This window comes from Nicotiana tabacum, chromosome 9 (genome assembly GCF_000715075.1).
Source record: "Nicotiana tabacum cultivar K326 chromosome 9, ASM71507v2, whole genome shotgun sequence".
In the NCBI taxonomy this organism is placed as follows: Eukaryota; Viridiplantae; Streptophyta; class Magnoliopsida; order Solanales; family Solanaceae; genus Nicotiana; species Nicotiana tabacum.
The window spans coordinates 111,068,937-111,089,800 of NC_134088.1; the positions used below are offsets into that span (position 1 = coordinate 111,068,937).

At 38.2% G+C, this 20,864-nt stretch overlaps 1 protein-coding gene across 1 annotated transcript; it reads left to right on the forward strand.

The window, feature by feature from the left end:
• Window positions 1–10,641: 10,641 nt before the first annotated feature.
• Window positions 10,642–20,559, forward strand: LOC107783286 (ABC transporter G family member 28). Its single transcript, XM_016604262.2, has 14 exons — window positions 10,642–11,041; window positions 12,084–12,160; window positions 12,490–12,759; window positions 13,055–13,118; window positions 13,218–13,364; window positions 13,549–13,583; window positions 14,276–14,349; window positions 15,311–16,233; window positions 16,481–16,777; window positions 17,804–18,289; window positions 18,567–18,715; window positions 19,438–19,727; window positions 19,828–19,958; window positions 20,186–20,559. Exons 1-14 carry the CDS (start codon window positions 10,824–10,826, stop codon window positions 20,340–20,342), a joined length of 3,318 nt encoding a protein of 1,105 aa, XP_016459748.2. The 5' UTR covers window positions 10,642–10,823; the 3' UTR covers window positions 20,343–20,559.
• Window positions 20,560–20,864: the final 305 nt, after the last annotated feature.

Genomic DNA, 20,864 nt, shown 5'->3' on the forward strand with positions numbered 1-20,864 from the left:
CTATGGGTCTCTTTTTTTTTTTAGTAACAACATCCCCTTCATTTCATCCAAATATTTCCAGCTTGTACGGCTATGGCTCTCTTATTTCCTTTTCATGTTTGATTATTCAGTGGAATTGAAAAGGCGTTCAACTTCTTTTCATCAATGGAAGTTATGATTACTTATAAAAAAAATAAAATAAATGAAATGCAACTTTTTTTCATCTTCATATGATTTTTCCCTACTTTGCTCCGCCATTATGTGTTTTTCACAAAAGGCATATGTTAGAGGGATTGTCAAGAGAATCGGCTCAGGTATGTTAAGGCTAATCCTTTTTCTTTGGCATGATCCAACTAACGAGACGTAAACATAATGCTATTCCATAAGTGGTTCTACTCTTAGCAGTTAAGGATATCTATGTTATTCATTCCTATAAAGTGATATTCAAGTATGTCTAAGTATGTTCCTAAGTCCCTATTGAGGTATATGATAGAGATGTTAATGTTTTTAATATAGTGATACATGCATCTTCATGCACTTACCACCGTGCTAACGCCAGTCGGGCAATTACCACTGGTTGGGCAGTTATGTATCATTATTTACCACCGGTTGGGCAGACATGCATATTCATTTACCACCGAGCTACGACCAGTCGGACAGTTACCACTGATCAGTTGGGCAGTCATGCATCATACGATATGGATAATAGTCTCAAAGAGAAGCATTGTATATATGTAAGTATAATAAGTATGCATATACGATGGCACTTTAGAGATTCAGGTTGATTCTTATATGTCTTAAATAAATATTGACTTATTGTTACATTTCGGTTCTGCCTTACATACTCAGTACATTATTCGTACTGACGTTCTTTTGTTGGGAACACCACATTCATGCCTGCAGGTATAGATAATCAGTTTGACGAGCCCCCATAGTAGACGAGATTGGCATTCAACAAAGGATCGGTAAGACTCCACCTCATTCGGAGTGCAGCCGAGTCTATGAGTCATCATGTTAGAGTTTTGCTATCCCATTTGATGTCAAATAATTTTAGAGGCTTTGTAGACAGAGGTTCATTTTGTACAGTATGTCAGAGGCCTTGACGGCCCATATGTATTCATGTTTTAAGAAAAATGATCCAGTGATACAGTGTTGCCCACTTATAGTTATACATTATGAGTTGTGGCCATGTTGGCCCATGATAGTTACAAAAGGAATAAGTTCAGCCAACTCGACCTATGTATGTTCTAGTTTTGGTCGAACGATTATGAGTTACAGAGTGATTCGCTCGGGGCAGTTCGGCACCGGGTGCCAGCCACGCCTCCCCAGGTTTGGGGCGTGACAGCTACCCAGCAACAAGCTAGGGCATCAGCTTCTGACGGGTCTGGGAGTTCAAGGGTCCGAGAGTTTATTGCTTTGAGCCCCCCAGAGTTCACGGGGACATATCAGAGGGAGGACCCGCAAGATTTCATAGATCAGCTTCACAGGATCTTTCGGGTTATGCATGCCACAGAGAAAGAGGCAGTTGAGCTAGCAACTTTCGACTCCGAGATATAGCCATCCTTTGGTACGAGGGATGAGAGAGGTCCAGGGCACGTGATGCACCTCCAGCTAGCTGGGAGAAGTTTTCTGATGCCTTCCTTGACCAGTACTTACCGCGGGAGATCCAATAGGCTCGGGTCGATCAGTTTCTAGACCTCAAGCAGGGAAATATGAGTGTTCGAGAGTATAGTCTCCGTTTTGACTCATTAGTCAGATATGCACCATCCATAATTACTACTATGTGGGACAAGATCCGCAGGTTTATAGCAGGGTTAGCCCCAGAGTTGACCGAGGCATGTGCCACCGCTGCATTGCATGATAATATGGATATCTCCCGGATTCAGGCATTCGCTCAGAATATAGAAAGGGGTAGGCGTCGACAGCAGGGTACAGAGAGGACTGAGCAAGGGCAGCATAAAAGGATGAGATTTCCCAGGTCTCAGGAGTAGTCTCAGGGTAGTTATAGGCCCTAGTACTTCAGACGGCCACCTAGGCCTCCGCCACCTCAGTTTCAGGGTTACAGGGATGACCGTTATACCCAGCCAGGACCAGGTAAGAGCTCACGGGCGTCGGGTTTGCAGCGACAACGAAGTTCAAGGCATACATGGTCATTTTCGCCGCGGTGTGACATCTGTGGTAGATGACACTTAGGCCAATGCCGAGCAGGTTCTGATGCTTGTTATACATGTGGGCGCCAGGGGCATATGATGCGAGATTGCCCAAATAAAGATTTCAGGGGTATGGCACAACCAGCGAGTTCAGCAACAGGATCATCTATGTCTGTGCATCCTTCAGGGCGCGAGTCTCAGTCTTCGGCTGGTAGAGGTTCCAGTTCAGGTGGTAATCAGAACCGTATCTATGCTTTAGCGGGTCGACAGGACTAGGAGTCTTCACCAGACGTTGTGACAAGTATATTGACCATCTGCTCTCATGATGCTTATGCCTTGATAGACCCAGGATCTACATTATCATATATTACCCTATTTGTCGCGGGTAAGTTTGGTATAGTGCCTGAAATACTAAGTGATCCTTTTGCGGTATCTACACCGGTCGGAGAACCGATTATTGCTAGACGGGTTTACCGAGGTTGTACAGTGACAGTTTGTAGTCGTCAGACCTCATCCGACCTAGTTGAGCTAGAGATGATGGATTTTGATGCTATTATGGGCATGGACTAGTTGGCATCTTGCTATGCCACAGTTGATTGCCGAACAAAGGCAACCAAATTTCATTTTTCAGATGAGCTAGTCCTTGAATGGGTAGGTAATACAGCGACACCCAGAGTTAGGTTTATTTCCTATCTAAAGGCGAGGAAAATGATTGCAAAAGGGTGCATTTATCATATTGTGCGAGTTAGAGATGCAGATGTTGAGATACCTACACTTCAGTCTATTCCCGTAGTCAAAGAGTATGCAGATGTGTTTCCAGATGAGCTTCTAGGTATTCCTCTAGAGCGAGATATTGATTTTAGCATCGATTTGCTTCCAGGAACTCAACCAATATCCATCCCTCCGTATAGAATGGCACCTGCCAAATTGAAGGAGTTGAAAGAGCAATTAAAAGATTTGCTGGAGAAAGGTTTCATCAGGCCCAGTACCTCACCTTGGGGTGCACCGGTACTATTTGTGCGGAAGAAAGACGGCTCGCTGAGGATGTGTATCGATTATAGGCAGCTGAATAAGGTAACCATTAAGAATAAGTATCTACTTCCAAGGATAGATACTTGTTTAATCAGTTGCAGGGGGCTAGATTGTTTTCAAAGATAGATTTGAGGTCGGGATACCACCAGGTCAGAGTTCAGGAGAAAGATATTCTGAAGACAGCCTTCAGGACCCGATATGGCCACTTCGAGTTCCTTGTCATGTCTTTTGGGTTGACGAATGCACCCGCCGTATTTATGGACTTGATGAATATCCTATTCCGGCCATTTTTAGATTTGTTCGTGATAGTATTTATTGATGATATTCTGGTTTATTCAAGTTCAGAGGGTGAGAATATGGACCACCTGCGTGCGGTACTCCAAACCCTCTATGATCGTAAGTTGTATGCTAAGTTTTCTAAATGTGAGTTCTGGTTGAAGTCTGTAGCATTCTTGGGGCATATTATATCCGATGAAGGTATTAAGGTAGACACTCAGAAGATTGAGGCCGTGAAATCTTGGTCTAGACCTACCACTCCGAAAGAGGTTCGTAGCTTTCTAGGCTTAGCAGGATACTACTGGAGGTTCATAGAGGGTTTTTCTTCCCTTTTGGCACCATTGACGAAATTGACGTAGAAATCAACTATGTTTCAGTGGACGGAGGCTTGTGAACGGAGTTTCCAAGAGCTTAAGAACATGTTGACCTCAGCGCCAGTTCTAACACTTCTAGAGGGTTATGTCGTGTATTGTGATGCCTCAGGTGTCGGGTTAGGATATGCCTTGATGCAACATGGGAAGGTAATTGTGTATGCTTCAAGGCAGTTAAGGAAGCACGAGAAAAATTATCCAACTCACGACCTCGAGTTAGTTGCGGTTGTCCATGCACTTAAGATATGGCGATATTATTTATATGGTGTTCATGTTGATGTATTTACAGATCATAAAAGCCTGCAATATATCTTCAAGCAAAAAGAGTTGAATTTGTGACAGAGGCGATGACTTGAGTTATTGAAAGATTACAATGTTAACATTCTCTACCATCCAGGAAAAGCTAATGTTGTAGCAGATGCGTTAAGTCGCCGATCTATGGGTAGCTTAGCACATGTAGAGGCCGAGAAAAAACAATTACCTAGAGAGATTCATCATTTGGCTTGTTTGGGGGTTCGGTTAGTAGATTCCGACGATGGTGGAGTTGTACTCCAAAACACTGCAAAATCATCTCTCATAGCTGAAGTCAAGGAAAGGAAGTACGAGGACCCAGAGTTGGTCGAGTTGAGAGAGCGAGTTCTGTAGTAGAAGAAGTCGTTGTTAGAGCTCAAGGGAGATGGGGTTCTCATATACAGGGGTCGTCTGTGTGTTCCAGATGTAGCAGGGCTACGAGACATGATTATGTCAGAGGCACATTATTCGTGGTACTCCATTCATCCTGGGTCGACGAAGATGTATCATGACATTAAGGATGTGTACTGGTGGAGCGATATGAAGAAGAACATCGCTGAGTTTGTCACCCAGTGTGCTAGTTGCCAGCAGGTGAAGATAGAGCATCAGAAGCCCGGAGGGCTAATACAGACTATAGAGATCCCGACATGAAAATGGGAGGCGATAAACATGGACTTTGTCACGGGTTTACCTCGTTCTCATCGTAAGTTTGATTCTATATGGGTGATAGTCGATAGGCTCACAAAATCAGCTCATTTTCTACCGGTCAGATCTACATATACATCAAAAGATTATGCAAAGTTATATATTAAGAAGATAGTGCGGATACACGGAGTACCGGTATCCATTATATTTGACTGTAGGTCCCAGTTTACAACACATTTTTGGAGGTCATTTCAGAGAGGTCTAGGGACTCGGGTGAATCTCAGCACAACTTTTCATCCACAGACTGATGGACAAGCCGAGCGCATAATTCAGACGCTCGAGGATATGTTACGAGCATGTGTGTTGGATTTTAAAAGAAGTTGGGATGAACATCTACCTCTTGTTGAGTTTGCATATAATAACAGTTACCACTCCAGTATCCAGATGGCTCCGTACGAGGCTTTGTATGGGCATAAGTGCAGATCTCCTATAGGGTGGCTTGATGTTGGAGAATCTGGGTTACATGGGCCAGACCTAGTTCAGCAGGCCGTAGAGAAAGTAAAGCTTATCCGGGAGCGACTGTTGACAGCTCAGAGTCATCAGAAGTCATATTCTGATATGCGACGACGAGACTTAGAGTTCGAGGTTAATGACTAGGTATTCTTAAAGGTATCCCCTATGAAGGGCGTGATAAGGTTTGGCAAGAAAGGAAAGCTTAGCCCACGGTATATGGGGCCTTATAGGATCATTCGGAGAGTGGGCCAAGTAGCTTATGAGTTAGAATTACCCTCAGAACTGGAGTCAGTCCATCCGGTTTTTCACGTATCTATGCTACGAAAGTGCATTGGTGATCCTACCAGAGTGGTGCCCACGGATGATGTACAAATTACAGAGGACTTGTCATACGAGGAAATTCCAATTGCCATCCTAGACCGACAAATCCGCAAGCTACGAAATAAGGAGGTAGCCTCCGTGAAAGTTTTATGGAGAAACAAGAATGTGGAAGAGATGACATGGGAAGCGGAGGAAGAAATGAAGTCTAAATAACCCTACCTATTTCAAACTGAAAATATGGCTCGAGATGGGATTCTACAACACAATTCTATTCAGGCTAGTAGGTCATCAGGTAAGCTCTTATTTCCTGGCTTTCAGTATTTATGATTTACGACTTTGAGGCAAAGTGTTGTTATTTATAGACATTGGCCATGTGTGGCATGCATAGTATATTTTCTGCCTGCGTGCAGGTTAGCTATAGTCTAGTGTACAAAGGAGACTCTAGAAAAACAAATTCCAAAGTCTCTAAGAGTAAACATTCGAGGACAAATGTTCCCAAAGGGGGAAATGATGTTACACCCCATATTTTTGTACGTAAAACTGCATCGTGAGCAAACTAATATAGGACCAAAAATGAGATCATCTTTGAAAATATATAAAGTAAGTTAATCATGCTAACTCGGAGGTTAAAAATAATGAAGATCATGAACAACAAGTACAAAGAGGGTTGGAAGGTTCAGAAACTAAAGGAATTGAAGAAAATAATTTTTCGTCAAAAGTCGACAAGTTGGGAATGTTATAGCATGTACTTTTGGGGTGAGACCAGGGTGTTTAACATGATAAGGAGGTTATGTTATGAGTTATATTAGTCGTATGATAGTCGTGTGTTATGTTTTGAAGTCAAGCGAGTGGTGGACCAAAAGTCGATGAAAATCATCACAAGTTACATTCATAAGTTTTACTGAAACTTTGAGTCAAATATAACTGCAATTTTCACCCAATATACTTAGAGTTATGGTGTTTCACCCATCAAATTAAAGATCTATGAGTCTATTTTCTAACGCATTAAACCGTTTGTCAATACGATATCGGAGTAGAGAGATATGGGCATTTTTGCGAGACTGCGTAGATTGTCACCTACTTACTTAAACGAGAATCCAAAAATGGGTCAGTTCGGGTCGTCCAAAGAGGCTTTTTAAAGGCATATCCCCTTCATATATTAGACTTATAATAGGGCAAAATAACCAGACATAATCTCTGCAAAAAGCCTCCCAAAAATTGCCCACAAACACCAATTGATTTTCTCTCCCTTTCAAGTTCTAATTGGAGGTAAAGCCTAGAGTTTGAAGAACCAAGATAGGAACTGAGTTATCCAACAAATAAGGTACGTTTACTGCTCTATTTCATCCATTTTTTTTCTGTTGTATATGCAGAGTACGTCGTTCTATATTTGTAAGAACTCACGGGACGGTGATCAGAAGCCGTGAGTTCGAGTTATTCACTTGTAGCGGACTATTTTGTGTTGCTGTTGGGCTGCGTGTTTTACTACTATTTTGTGGAGTTTTAGAGGAGGAAGGATGTAGAGAAACACCACATAAATTCAGGGTGGTGGGCTGATCGCTCGTCGTAACATTTTCGGGTTGTTTGACACTACTACGGTGGTCGTTTTGTGTATGAAGAGATTGGGGTGTGTTGGGCTATTTTGTAGTATTTTGTGGTGTATATAAGGATGGAAAATAATGTATATAGGTTGCTATTGTTGCGTTCTTGTGTTGTTGGTGTTATCTTGAATTTGGAGGAAGTAAGGATTATAGGGGAGATGCTCCTCGTTTTAATACAAAATAAGCTTATCGTTCGTTGTGCGATATTTGTACCTTACGTAACTTAATGATAGTATTATTATCGTTGTTGTAGATTAAAGTGCGAAGAGGCGAGTTCAACTTGGTGATTGGAAAGATTGTGATGAGGAATGTTAAGGCTAAACCTTTCCTTCATTATGGCATGATCTCGTAACTACATATATTTGACAACGAGACATAAAGAGAAGTTTGTATTCATGAATTTATTCACATTATCCTAGTCTTAGAAGTTATAGTATTCTTCCTTATCGGGACTTTATATTCAATTGAGTATATATATATATTACAGTATTTTCACCACCATCGAGCTATAATCGGTGGGCAGACCCCTATTGGGCAACCTCTGATCAGATGGTAAGTTATATACCGAGCCTACTATGGCCGAGCGCCTATGAGCGAGCCCAGGATGGCCGAGATACATAGTCTAGTATGGCTGAGCGCCTATGAGCGAGCCTACTACGACCGAGCAGTTACACGTACCGAGCCTTATAAGGCCGTACATTTATTTTACTTACTATATTGAAGGAGTTGAGTCAGTATCAGCAGGTAAGTATATCTCCAGATCATCTTTGACTACCAGTTACTTTCAGTTATTATATTATCAATTCAGTTTCAGTTTTCAGTTATGTTATTGCCTTACATACTCGTTACATTATTTCGTACTGACGTCCCTTTTCTGGGGACGCTGCATTTCATGCGTGCAGGTTCAGATAGACAGACAGGTAGACCTTCTCGGTAGGTGTTTCCCGAGTTCAGCCTGATCGGTAAGCTTCACGTCCTTCGGAGTTGTCGGGTCTAGGGTTTTGTGTATATTTTCTGTATGTATGTATATATGTTATGGGTAGATCGGGATCCTGTTCCGATCACAATACATTCATCAGTAGAGGCTTGTAGACATATCCTGTCAGTTAGTGCAGTATGTTGGGCTTGTACACCTGGTATGTATAATTTGTTGGTTTGTCAGCTATAGTAGTCATGACGGCCTTGTCGGCCAAGCTTTATATTGATGTTTAGTCAGCGCTAGTTTCCATTCAGTTTTATATTTTGTTTCGCAAAGTGTCTTGCAATGTGGCCCCATGGTCAAATTATGACATTATATGTTCAAAGTCCCTTAGTCGCAAGTTGGTACGCTAGGTTAGGTGAGGCATCGGGTGCCGGTCTCGCCCCCCAAGTTCGGGGCGTGACAAGTAGTATCTTCGCCGGTCCAACAATAATACTCTTGACTTGCGCCCTCCAGGATAATTAAAGTGATAATTTGCGTTATCCAATAAAAAAAGAGGCAACTTTTGCTTCAGAGCAGATGATTTGCTTCATGAATCAGAGTTGGGTAACACCGTTAATTTTTGAACATATTATGTCAGTGAGACTAAAGGTGCTCCACTTTAGCATACTTAAGGGACTAAATATGCTCAGGGTTATATTTGAGGGACCAAAATAGACTTACCCTCAAAGATAAGGGACAATATTGGTCAAAACCTATGTCAGTGAGACTAAAGATGCTCCACTTTGATTTTGATGATCATAGTATAATATATATATATATATATATATATATATATATATATATATATATATATATGTATGTATATATATATATCTTAATGCGCCTTGATACATTTTTGGCTATGCCCAGCCTCTAGGCTACCCCAGAAAATACCTTTTGGTATGCTAGCATTTTAAGTCGGGGCTAATTCTCATCTTCATAGTTAAAACTCTTCTTCATATATATATATATATATATATATATATATATATATATATATATATATATATATATATATATATATAAAATAGAAGTTGGGAATATATAATAGAATTTGGTTCCCAACTAAAGGAATGAGAGAACATATGCCAAAGAGTAGTCCGATCTTGTAAAATACTCTAAAATTTATGAGATACCATTAATTTAGTTTGAGATCTTTAGCAAAATGAAATTTGTTGAAGTCATATAAAGGGACCAACAGTTCATTAAGTAGCAAATTTGGTTTATGAAATTTGCCCCAAATTCAAAAGCCCCTAAAATTTTGGTTCAAACAAAACAAAAACAAGAACAGGGATGAAGTGGAAGGGTGAATATACAAAGCTTTTCATGAATTATTAGAAAAAAAAATGGGAAAATTATGTGTTACTTACTAATCTAATGAAATATTTTTTTCATATTACAAGTAAACGTCAAGAGAATCGCTAAATTTTTATGTGGAAACCAGTTTTACGCCATCGATCGAATCTATACCCACTTTTAAAAAAAAGTTTAACTGTCACCTCATTTTAGTAACTTCTCTTTTTCTTCACTGCTGCTTTCTTCTTCCTTGTGTTTCGGGTTTCTTCTTCTTTTTCTTAGTTACAAAATGAATTTGTTAAATTTGTTGTTGTTTTAACAATTTGATGAATGAGATTTGTTCTTTATGATATTGAAAGTTATGTTTCAAATTTGAGCTCATTAATTTGGAGTAGATTTGAGTGTTGAATCATGTGTTGGATTGTTAGAAATTCAAAAAACAAGTTTATGTTTCAGAACTTCAGATTTTGAATATAAAGTTGTATTAAAAAATTGAACTACTTAAAATTCCAGATTTTGAATCTGAAGTTATTTGAAGTAGTATTGAAAAATTGAACTGCTTAAACTTTGAATTTCTAAAGTTGCAATTAAAAGATAGAAGAACTTCATACTGAAATCTGAAGTTACTTTGAAGAGCTTGAACTACTTAAGATTTGAATTTTTAAAGTTGCAGTTGAAAAATAGGAAAACTTAAGATTTGTTTTCTGAAGTTACATTGAAGAGATTGAATTACTTCAGACCCGAGCGGGTATACTTTGTAAATTTTTATGCAATGCAGGTATAAATTCAATGGTTACCCCAAAAATGGGTATATATGCAAATGCTCCAAGAGAGTCGGAAACAAATCCAAAATTTAAAATTTATGGGTTCAACATTTAAGCCTCTTAATATTGTAACTATTATATTTTTAAGCTTATGGGTTCAGACGTGTTATTTATTGCAGTTTTAATCAGTTTTTATTCAGAAATTTTTATTTCGCGTAGAAAATTATGGGTTCACATGAACCTTCTCTTTACGCATTCTATTATTAATCAATGTTAGAATTCTACTTATAATGACTGTATTAAAATCTTGGAGAGCTGAAAAATTAATTAAAAATGATTGCATAATTTCGTCATTGGTATGACTGAAAACTATGTCACAGATTATATATTTTCACATTGTTTGAAATACCGTTGCTTAATCTAACGGTCAATAATACAAAATCATGACATCTCTCTCCTCTTCTCCTATTTCCCCTCCCCGCCATTTCTTCCCTCCGAGAAATCACCATTCTCCTTCTTCCACTTTCCTTTCCCCAAATCCAAACCCTAGTTTTCTCTCCGTTTTCATAAACCAAATCTTACCATATATCACCTGAAATATCCATCCATTGTGATGGTCTTTGATGAAAATGCGCAGACAAAAATGGCAGAAATACAATGCCTTGCTTGCCAAATTTTTGCTTTGCATCATCTCGACGAATCACATCGCGACAGCACAGCAGACCGGTAACTCCGGGTCGGCTCAGCTCTTGACCCAGGTCCTTTATAGCAGTTTCAGCAATTTCACCTCCTTGTTTGACCCTGGCGTAACCAAGGAATTGGGGTTTTGCATCGAAGATGTGTAAGTCATTTTCTATAATTTTTCTCTTCATGCATTTTTTTTTTTTTTTTTGTAAAGAATCTCTTACACTACCAGGTGGCGTTTAACTATTAGGGTCTATAGCAGGCAATATGCTCTATTTATAAGAATACAAATCCCACTTCTTATGGAGGCTTATTCCTTTAGGGATATCTTTTAGGTTACCTGATAGTGACAAAAATTCTTTACACTAACAGTATATATAACTTAAACTAGTTTTTTTAATCAATTCAATGTATTGTGAAACTGTTTAGATTAGGAAGTAGGAACTGCAAGCGTATTAGTTCAATTAATGAGCATGGCTGTAGTAGACTTACTTTAGGTGTAATGTTCATTAGGAGTTTTATAATCTAGTTATAATTTGTTATGTTACTTGAATATGTAGATAATTTTTAATTTTAGTAAACCTAAATTATTGAATATTGGATTGTGATGGGTTTAAATAGAGTGACATGTATAGTGAAGATTCTCATAGTCAAACATAACTGCATCGAACGGTGTGGTCTAGTGGTCAATGAAGTGGGAGGAGAACGGTTCAAATCCTAGCTAGACAAAAAATATTGGGTGATTTCTTCTCATCTATTCAAGCCTTTGGTGGATAGAGCTACTTGGTACAACTGGTGGGAGGTAGCAGGTGCCTAGGAAAATAGTTACATACAAAACTGTCATAAAAAAAGTCAACCTAATCTGATTAGGATTTGATGCATATGATACGATGAACATAGTGTGGACTCTCAAACCCTATTCTTACCGATACTGTTGTAAATCTTGGTGTTCGTGCTCTTACTATCTTAGTAGTACTTTATCTTAAATCGTGTCATAATAGAATATATGTCTCGGAAAATGTTTTTTGTGTTGCTTTAGAAAAAGGCACATTCTTCAATTCCTATGTCATTAAGTCAATTTTCGAAAGCTTTTCCTAAATCGTATTTCACTTTGGTTGTTAAGTGTTTGGCTTGACAATTCATCTATAGAACTTTGAAAGCAGCTAATTTTCAGTTGATAAATTCTGATCGTGTTGTAGGGATGCTGAGTGGAACGCGGCTTTTAATTTTACAGACAACACAGATTTTTTGACAGCATGTATTAGACAGACAAAAGGTACTAATTTGCTGAATAAGATTCTCTGAGGTTGTATCTTTTCTAGTTTGAAGCCTGCTGGTCTAGTTCATGATATTCTATAAGATGTGCATCAGTTAAAATTCAGAAACTTGTGAAAAGATGTAGTATGTGGGCTTACTTCTTCTGATAAGCTAATAATATGAGTTTTTTGGTTGGTAAACGTTTGAATAGCAAGTTCACTTTTGTGGTGATCAATAGTAATTCCACAAGTACAGCATATAATATCTAGTTCCTTCTATTTCCAATGGCATGGATTGTTCTATATTGTCTTTATTTTCATATTCACAATGTCTTTGTTGGTCCAATAGGTGATGTAATAAAGCGGTTGTGTACAGCAGCAGAGGTAAAGTTCTATTCTCAACTTTTAACGCAAGGCGCTGGAAGAGGAAACCTGAAACCTAACAAGAATTGTAATCTAGTATCATGGGCTTCTGGATGTGAGCCAGGATGGGCTTGTAGTGTTGGAAAAGACATGCAGGTTGACCTTAAAAATTCAAAGGAAATGCCACCTAGAATTCTTGATTGTCAACCTTGTTGTGAAGGTTTCTTCTGTCCTCGTGGTCTCACCTGCATGATACGTAAGTATCTACAAGTATATTAGCTTATAGTCATTTGTATTAAGCAATTCTGAAATGTTTGAAAACACCATGTCTTGATATTAAGAAACTCTGAAATGATGTTTGGTCTAAATTGATTGAGCTTTCGTATCTACTTCGGATAGCGAACAAGGACATACTGGTTTCTTTTTATTTTATTTTATTTTATTTTATTTTATCTTGAGGTGATTTCTTTTTGTGAAGTGATGAATCTGCTTCTCTAAATAAACAATCACAAATTTATGTTTGTTTTCATTTTCCTGTTTTCCGGTTGAAGCTTGCCCATTAGGCGCGTATTGTCCTCTTTCAAAACTCAATAACGATACTGGCGCATGTGACCCGTAAGTTTCATACATCTTTTGGAGTTCTACTTAATTATTCTTACTTGACCAGAATTTTTTGCATCCTTCAACTGATATTGCCTGCCTCAACATATGAAGGTATCGTTATCAACCTCCTCCGGGACAGTCAAATCATAGTTGTGGTGGAGCAGATGTCTGGGGTGATTTTGTGAGTACTACTGAACTATTTTGTTCAGCGGGATTTTACTGTCCAACTACTACCGAGAAGATTCCTTGCACTAAAGGGTATTTATATTTATCCCAAAACCGGAAAACATGTATCTTAGCGTGCTTTCTCTTTTTCCCCTGCTGGTTTAGGCAGCAAATAGCGAAATGCTACTTCTGTTTAACTTGGTGGATTTTTTTGCTCATATTAGAAGCTCATGTTAATCCATTCACTTATCATACTGTCTGTTTACCTTTTTTTCAGCCATTATTGTAGAGCTGGTTCTACATCTCAAGCAAGTAAGTCCTCATCTCATGTGACAGTCTGTTTTTTCTCTGTACCGCGTTCTGTGTTGCTTTATTTCTTATTCTTGACTTTTCAATAAAATTTTAATCATGGCTTAACTTCGATCATTCCAGATATATAGTACTAGTAAAAATTCCTCTTTGGTTCTGTTGTCTAACTTGTACCATACTTCTAAAGCAAACTACAAAAGGAAAAAGAAAAACACAGACACGCACAAAAATCTCCGCAGAGTGTCTTAGCAGCTTACAATTCAAAGTGAAATCCAAAAGAGAATACTAGGACGCAAATTCGGCATGCTGTCATATCCTATTATCTTTTTTGCCTAGGCTACTAGTACTGTTAAAATATATAAGATGGATATCCAATAACTTTTGCTAGAAATTAGCAGGACATATCAAGATATGTGCATACTGGACATCCACCTTACCAAGATTATTATTTTGGTGGTGGGATGTGCCTGACGTTCTTCTCTACTAAGAGAAAGATTTCTTTGAATTCGTTTTGCTGAGATGAGACATCTTGTAGTTGTCATGCTACAGAGTATGTGTTACTTGTAACTTGAAGATAATACCACAAGATGAAAAGTTATATTAAGTAAGAACTCATTGCATGTACTTCTCAATTTCTATTTGTCAAAATATTTTCTGGTCTGAACATTGCCATCATCATTATTATGGACATGCAGGCTGCTATAAATTGGCTATTTGTGAATCACAGACAGCAAATCAAAATATCACAGCTTATGGTATTATGTTTTTTGTAAGTCGTCTCCTCACTCCTAGGCTGTAGAAATATTAATTATCTGTAAAAATTTCTACTTTTGAAATAATGCTCTTGGGTTGTTAGTTAGTATGGCCATGCATGTCTTAATTTTTTAGGCTTGAAATGGGAGAAGGAAAGTGAGAAATGCATGCCAAAAAGAACAGAATAGAACCAGCAAAAGAAAAGATCTGCTTTCAGCTAATGCCCGCTATTTCCATACCAAAGGAGGAGGAAACGGGAGGGATTCATCTTGACGTAGCTTCTACTCCTCGTTTCTTAACGATAGTGGAGTAATGGCTGCATAAATAATGCAGCTGAACCCAAAATAAGGACAGATCACACAAGATATAACATCTTACATTTCCTTTTCTTCGGATTTCATCTGTAACAAGTCACAACTCGCAACTAACCAAAAAGCTTCTCTGATAACTTGCTTCTTCTTTTTCATTTGAAGTTCTCTAATTTAATTAACTTCATTTCTCGGAGTTCCAAATGGATACATTAGACGGGAACAAATGCTTTTGGTTCCTCGGTAATTCGTTAGGAATTCAAAATTTTTATCTCTGAAGAGTCTGTACATCACTAATTATCAAAAATGAACGTCAAATTCGATATTCATGTTTCATTGTAATAATGAGATCCATGCTGCATTTGCTGAAATATGTGTATGTTTGCAGTGGATATCTGTTAGAGATTCAAAATGTGAAAGTTCTATGAATATGTTAATTGAACTATGACATGTTCTTAAGTAATCAGTTTCCAAGTCTCCTTTAATCTGCAAAGACTTCCATCTGTCCTGAGTTTTTTGTGTTTCAGAGGCATTAATTATCTAATAGATATGACTTCTGTAAACTAGTCATGCTTCAGCCTCGAACATGCTTATTTTATTACCTAGTTGAGATAAGATTTAGATTTCACACAGGTTGCGACATGTAACTGGCCTCTCCATTTCTAATAGGGTGCAATCACACTTATACTTCTCATTATATACAACTGTTCTGGCCAAGTGCTGAGCAGCAGAGAGAAAAAACAAGCAAAGTCCAGGGAACGTGCAGCAAAAAGTGCAAGGGAGACCGTACAAGCACGTGAGAAATGGAAATCTGCTAAAGAGATTGCTCGCAAGCATGCAACTGGTCTACAATCTCAATTGTCAAGGACATTCTCCCGAAAAAAATTTGTAAGTCAACAGGACCCGCATAAGGCCCCCAGTCACGCTAGGTCTCGTTCAGAAGCTGCCTTACCCCCATTGCCCTTAGGTATGTCTCATGCCAAAGCTAAAAAGCAAACCAACCTCACAAAGATGGTTCAAGAGCTTGAAGAAAATCCTGATAGTCATGACGGTTTCAATATTGAGATTGGGGACAAAAATATGCAAACGCCTGAGCAGGTTGTGGACAAAAATATGAAAAAGCCTAAGGCTAAACAGTTGCATACCAAGAGTCAAATATTTAAATATGCATATGGTCAAATTGAGAAAGAAAAAGCTCTGCAGGAGCAGAATAAGAATTTGACCTTTTCTGGTGTAATCTCAATGGCAAGTGAGATTGAGATTAGAACTAGACCTCCCATTGAGGTGTGTTTCAAAGATTTGACACTTACTTTGAAGGGGAAAAACAAGCATTTATTGAGGTGCGTAACAGGGAAATTATCACCTGGCCGTGTTTCTGCTGTTATGGGTCCATCAGGTGCTGGGAAGACAACGTTTCTGTCTGCATTGACTGGTAAGGCTGCTGGGTGTACCACGACTGGTGTGATTCTCATAAATGGGAAGCCCGAACCAATGCAGTCATACAAGAAAATTATTGGCTTTGTACCTCAAGATGACATAGTACACGGAAATTTAACAGTGGAGGAGAATCTTTGGTTTAGTGCTCGGTGCAGGTATTCTGTCATACTTCTGTTAGTCTGAATCTATGCATTCATATAACATTTCAAAGTATTATTGTGAGAATTCTATGTCCCTTCTATTGTTGTTAAACACAAACTAGGCAGAGATATGACCAGCTTATATTATCCAAAAGGAAGTTAGTTTTGCTTTTCGCTACTGCTTTTACTTTTAGCATTGCTGTTTTTGATACTATATTCATCTGGCGCTTGACTGCTCTTCTTTATTGAATCACTCTTCCAGATTGGCAGCTGATTTGCCTAAACCAGAAAAGGTTTTAGTTGTTGAAAGAGTGATAGAGTCCTTGGGATTGCAGCCCGTGAGAGATTCTCTTGTGGGGACAGTGGAGAAGCGAGGCATCTCTGGGGGTCAAAGGAAGAGAGTAAATGTTGGGCTGGAAATGGTTATGGAACCTTCTTTATTAATCTTAGATGAACCCACTTCTGGTTTGGATAGCTCTTCATCTCAATTGTTGCTTAGAGCACTCCGTCGTGAAGCTCTTGAAGGAGTTAATATATGCATGGTGGTGCACCAACCAAGGTGATGTTGCGAATGATAGTCTCAACTCTTTGGTCTTACTCTATTCTTCCGCATTCCCTGGTGGTTATCATATTGACTTTTATCTATTGCAGTATCTTTGTGTTTATCGCCTCACACTCATTGAACGAATTGCAATCATAAAACATGTGGAATTATATCCATATAAATTTAAGTAGTTTTTCGTCCAGCATAATGATGGCTTCCAAATTACTTTAATTCTGAACTACAGTGATGAAAATCAAATTAAATGCTCGATGTTCTTATGGACTAATTGGGCCAACATGTAGCTAGTGAAGTGTGATATTCATATAGTTCTTAAGCTAAGCTGCAACTAGTGGCTCTTGGGGGTTCTACATTTCAGCAAGTTGGATATGCCTTCTTAAATGTGTAACTAACGCTGCAACTAGTGGCTCTTGGGGGTTCTACATTTCAGCGAGTTGGATCTGTCTTCTTAAATGTGTAACTAAACGCTGAAATAGTTATTCAAGCCTGTGGAAAATATATTTTGTTATTATTATTATTTTGATAAGCAAGCTTTTGAAAAAAATGCTAAATCATTCTGAAGGCCGTGAATATTTTTATGCTTCACCATTTTTGCTACTGTTGGTCTTCCAAAAATGTTATCTCATCAATTGAGTTTTTAGGAAGCTCATACTAAAAACCTTATCTAGTCAATTAATTCTGTTTATTATTTAATATATATCAAGAGTCAGAAAAGACAAATATGAATACCATTACCTAAAGAGGCAAGTAGAGAACTTACGAATGGAGAAAACTGAGGGTCTAAAAAAATTACTCAAACAAGTTGACGAAACTTGTGAATCAAATTCGAACCTTAGGAGAGGATTTTCAGAAGAAAGAATTGTACCAATGATTAGCTAAACCAAACCGGCATGGAAGAAAACCACCACAACTGGGATGGTTTGACAAAGTTTCCTTTTGGTTCTATGTAATAAATTAAGGAAACATATATATTTTCCAACCGGACCTTACCATCCCTATCTCAGTAATCACTTCCTTTTGCAGCTATACTTTGTTCAGGATGTTTGACGATTTGATACTTCTCGCCAAGGGTGGCCTTACAGTATATCATGGACCAGTGAAAACAGTTGAAGAGTACTTTGCAGGCATTGGAATAATTGTACCTGATCGTGTTAACCCTCCTGATCACTTCATCGACATTTTAGAAGGAATTGTTAAACTTCCGAGCACAGCAGTGAACTATAAAGATCTTCCTCTCAGATGGATGCTTCATAATGGTTACCCCGTACCACCAGACATGCTAGATTCTTCTGGTTCAAGAGCATCTTCGGTTGGAGAAAATTCAGCTGATGGAGCAAGTCCTGCAACTGCTACCTCCGATCAATCTTTTACGGGAGACCTGTGGTCAGAGGTCAAATCCAACGTTGAACAAAAGAAAGACCGCATGCGATACAACTTTTTGGCATGGAAGGACTTGTCCAATCGGAAAACCCCTGGCATATTGTTCCAATATAAGTATTTCCTTGGAAGGTAATGATAAATTTCTCTCCTTTTCAGTTGTATAACTTCTAATTATCATTCAAGATGCATGTGTGTGTGTGTATGTATGTATGTATTTATAAGTTTCTCTCTTTTTCCGTCGTATACCGTCTAATTATTGTTTAAGATGTCTGTGTGCTTGTGTTTGTTTATCTTGTGCTTTCTGTCCTATATTCAAATACGTGTACCAGTTCGTTTATGTGATGTACAAATGTTTTGAGTTTGCATTTGTTCTGACATTGGCATCTATGATACTGCATACTGTCAGAGTCGGCAAGCAGCGATTGCGAGAAGCCAGGATGCAAGCAGTTGATTTTCTTATTCTATTACTTGCTGGAATCTGTTTGGGAACACTTGCTGAAGTGAGCGATGAAACCTTCGGAACTATGGGGTACCTTTACACCGTCATTGCAGTTCGTAAGTTCAAAACCTTGGAACAGTGTATATACTTAAAGTTTTTTCATCTTTATTAAGGAGAATTAATTACTTAAAGGCAGTTGATTATTTTTCATTTGCAAACTTAATCATATTTTGAACTCTGTTCCCGAAACGTGCTAAAATAAAATCATGATTTATTTCATGCAGTTCATCATTTTGTAAATCTTTTTACAGATAATGAGGTTCGCTGATCTAAATTAGCATACTGTGCATGTGTAGTGTAAAACTTTCTGCCATGAACTGACAAAGTGTTTTAAAGTTAAATAAAGAAATTAATTGCAGTTTTTGTTTTTGAACCTCCTTACTGTTAATAACCATTCTTTATTGCTTACCTGTAGTAAGAAATAATAAATCTCAAATAAACAAAGCATCTCAGAAAAGGAGATAGTACAACAGATTGCAGAAGTTAGAGAGTAAAAGAGAAGTTACAACATTTTTCACACCCAGCCCAGAAATTCTCTTGGAAATGTAGGTTTAAAGTTTAGACCGAGAATTTGAATCATGGATTTGGCATGGTGAATTTTACCTTGAAACAGTGGCATTTACTGTATAGAAAACTGTCGAGGTGTCAGAAAAAATGGATTTTGATACCTTATCGTTTGATGGTTTTTATATGAAAATTTTATTATTGGCAGTTCTCATATATCTTCATTAACTTTTTACTTTCCCTTAGTTCTAATCTTTCCTAAATTTTTTTCCAGCTCTTCTCACCAAAATTTCGGCATTGAGATCATTTTCTCTAGATAAATTACACTACTGGAGAGAGAGTGCATGTGGCATGAGCAGTTTGGCATACTTTATGGCTAAGGATACCATTGACCATATCAGCACAACCATAAAGCCTGCAGTTTATCTATCAATGTTCTACTTCTTCAATAATCCAAGATCTTCGATTTTGGATAATTATATCGTCTTGCTTTGTGTTGTATATTGTGTTACTGGGATAGCGTATGCACTTGCCATCTACTTCAACCCTGGTCAAGCTCAACTGGTGTGTACTATTGGAACTTTGATTGTGAAATACATTTCATCTCTATGCCATTATCCTATATTGCCATGATTCTTTACTAACAAGCTAATTTGTGTTTCAGTTGTCGGTGTTGCTACCAGTTGTTTTGACCCTAGTTGCAAGGCAGGACAGTAGCTCAATAATGGGGAAAATAGGAGATTATTGCTATACAAAGTGGGCTATGGAAGCATTTATAATTGCAAATGCTAAAAGGTTTGCTGTATCCTTCTCCCATAATCCCATTATACCTAACTTTTTCTTGCATTTTAACTACCTTGCTAACTAATACTAGCTGAAAGTTAGAGTATTAGTAAATCATCAGCAATATGCACCTGATATCAGGCATTTAACAAGTCTCCATATGTTGATCTATTCATTCCAGGGAAGATTTTAATTTCTTTCTTTTTTTTCCTCTTGCTTTTTGTTTTCGCGGATTTTAGGTACTCTGGAGTGTGGCTGATCACAAGATGTGGTGCACTAAAGCAAAAGGGCTATGCACTTGATCATTGGTATCCTTCCTTAATATCACTCCTCCTCCTTGGTGTTATCAGTCGTTGCGTAGCATTTTTTCTTTTGGTAACTTTCCAGAAAAAATAAGTCTTATGTAGTTGCTCTCTTGCTTCATCGCTCGGCACACTACTACTAGCACAAACGAGAATACCAGCTTACAGGCTCGCACCATGTTGAAAATGTTGGGAAGCCTCTTCAAAGTTGGGTCCCTTGTGAAAATTATAGTACATAACCTTGATATGATTCTTGCCAAAAGTGTAATTTACTCAAAACAAACTGTATATGGCAGCCAGAGTATTAAAAAGGTTAGATGTATCATTCTTTGTTTGGAAAAAGAAAACAAGGGCAACTTATGTGCTGGTAGTGGTTTCTGTTGGAGATTGATGCTACCTGCTTCCCGAGCCTCATGATGTAGCTATAAGCCTATAACCATCAAGAGAAATACCGAGAATGTCGTCTCATCTTTGTGAAGTTGTCAAAGATATGACTGAGAATACACTTCAGAATTTGAGGATGTACCCAAAAGATGATGTAGATCAAGATAGAAAATATCATATTATGGAAATGGCTATGCAGCCAAATGTGATAAATGCCAACTTGTTGACAGCA

What these genes read in the sequence shown, in the direction of transcription:
- LOC107783286 (XM_016604262.2), top strand. Translation starts at nt 10,824, where the DNA reads ATGAAAATGCGCAGACAAAAATGGCAGAAATACAATGCCTTGCTTGCC. An exon ending in GGGTTTTGCATCGAAGATGT is followed by an intron (nt 11,042 to 12,083) that starts GTAAGTCATTTT and finishes ATCGTGTTGTAG; the next exon opens with GGATGCTGAGTGGAACGCGG. An exon ending in ATGTATTAGACAGACAAAAG is followed by an intron (nt 12,161 to 12,489) that starts GTACTAATTTGC and finishes TTGGTCCAATAG; the next exon opens with GTGATGTAATAAAGCGGTTG.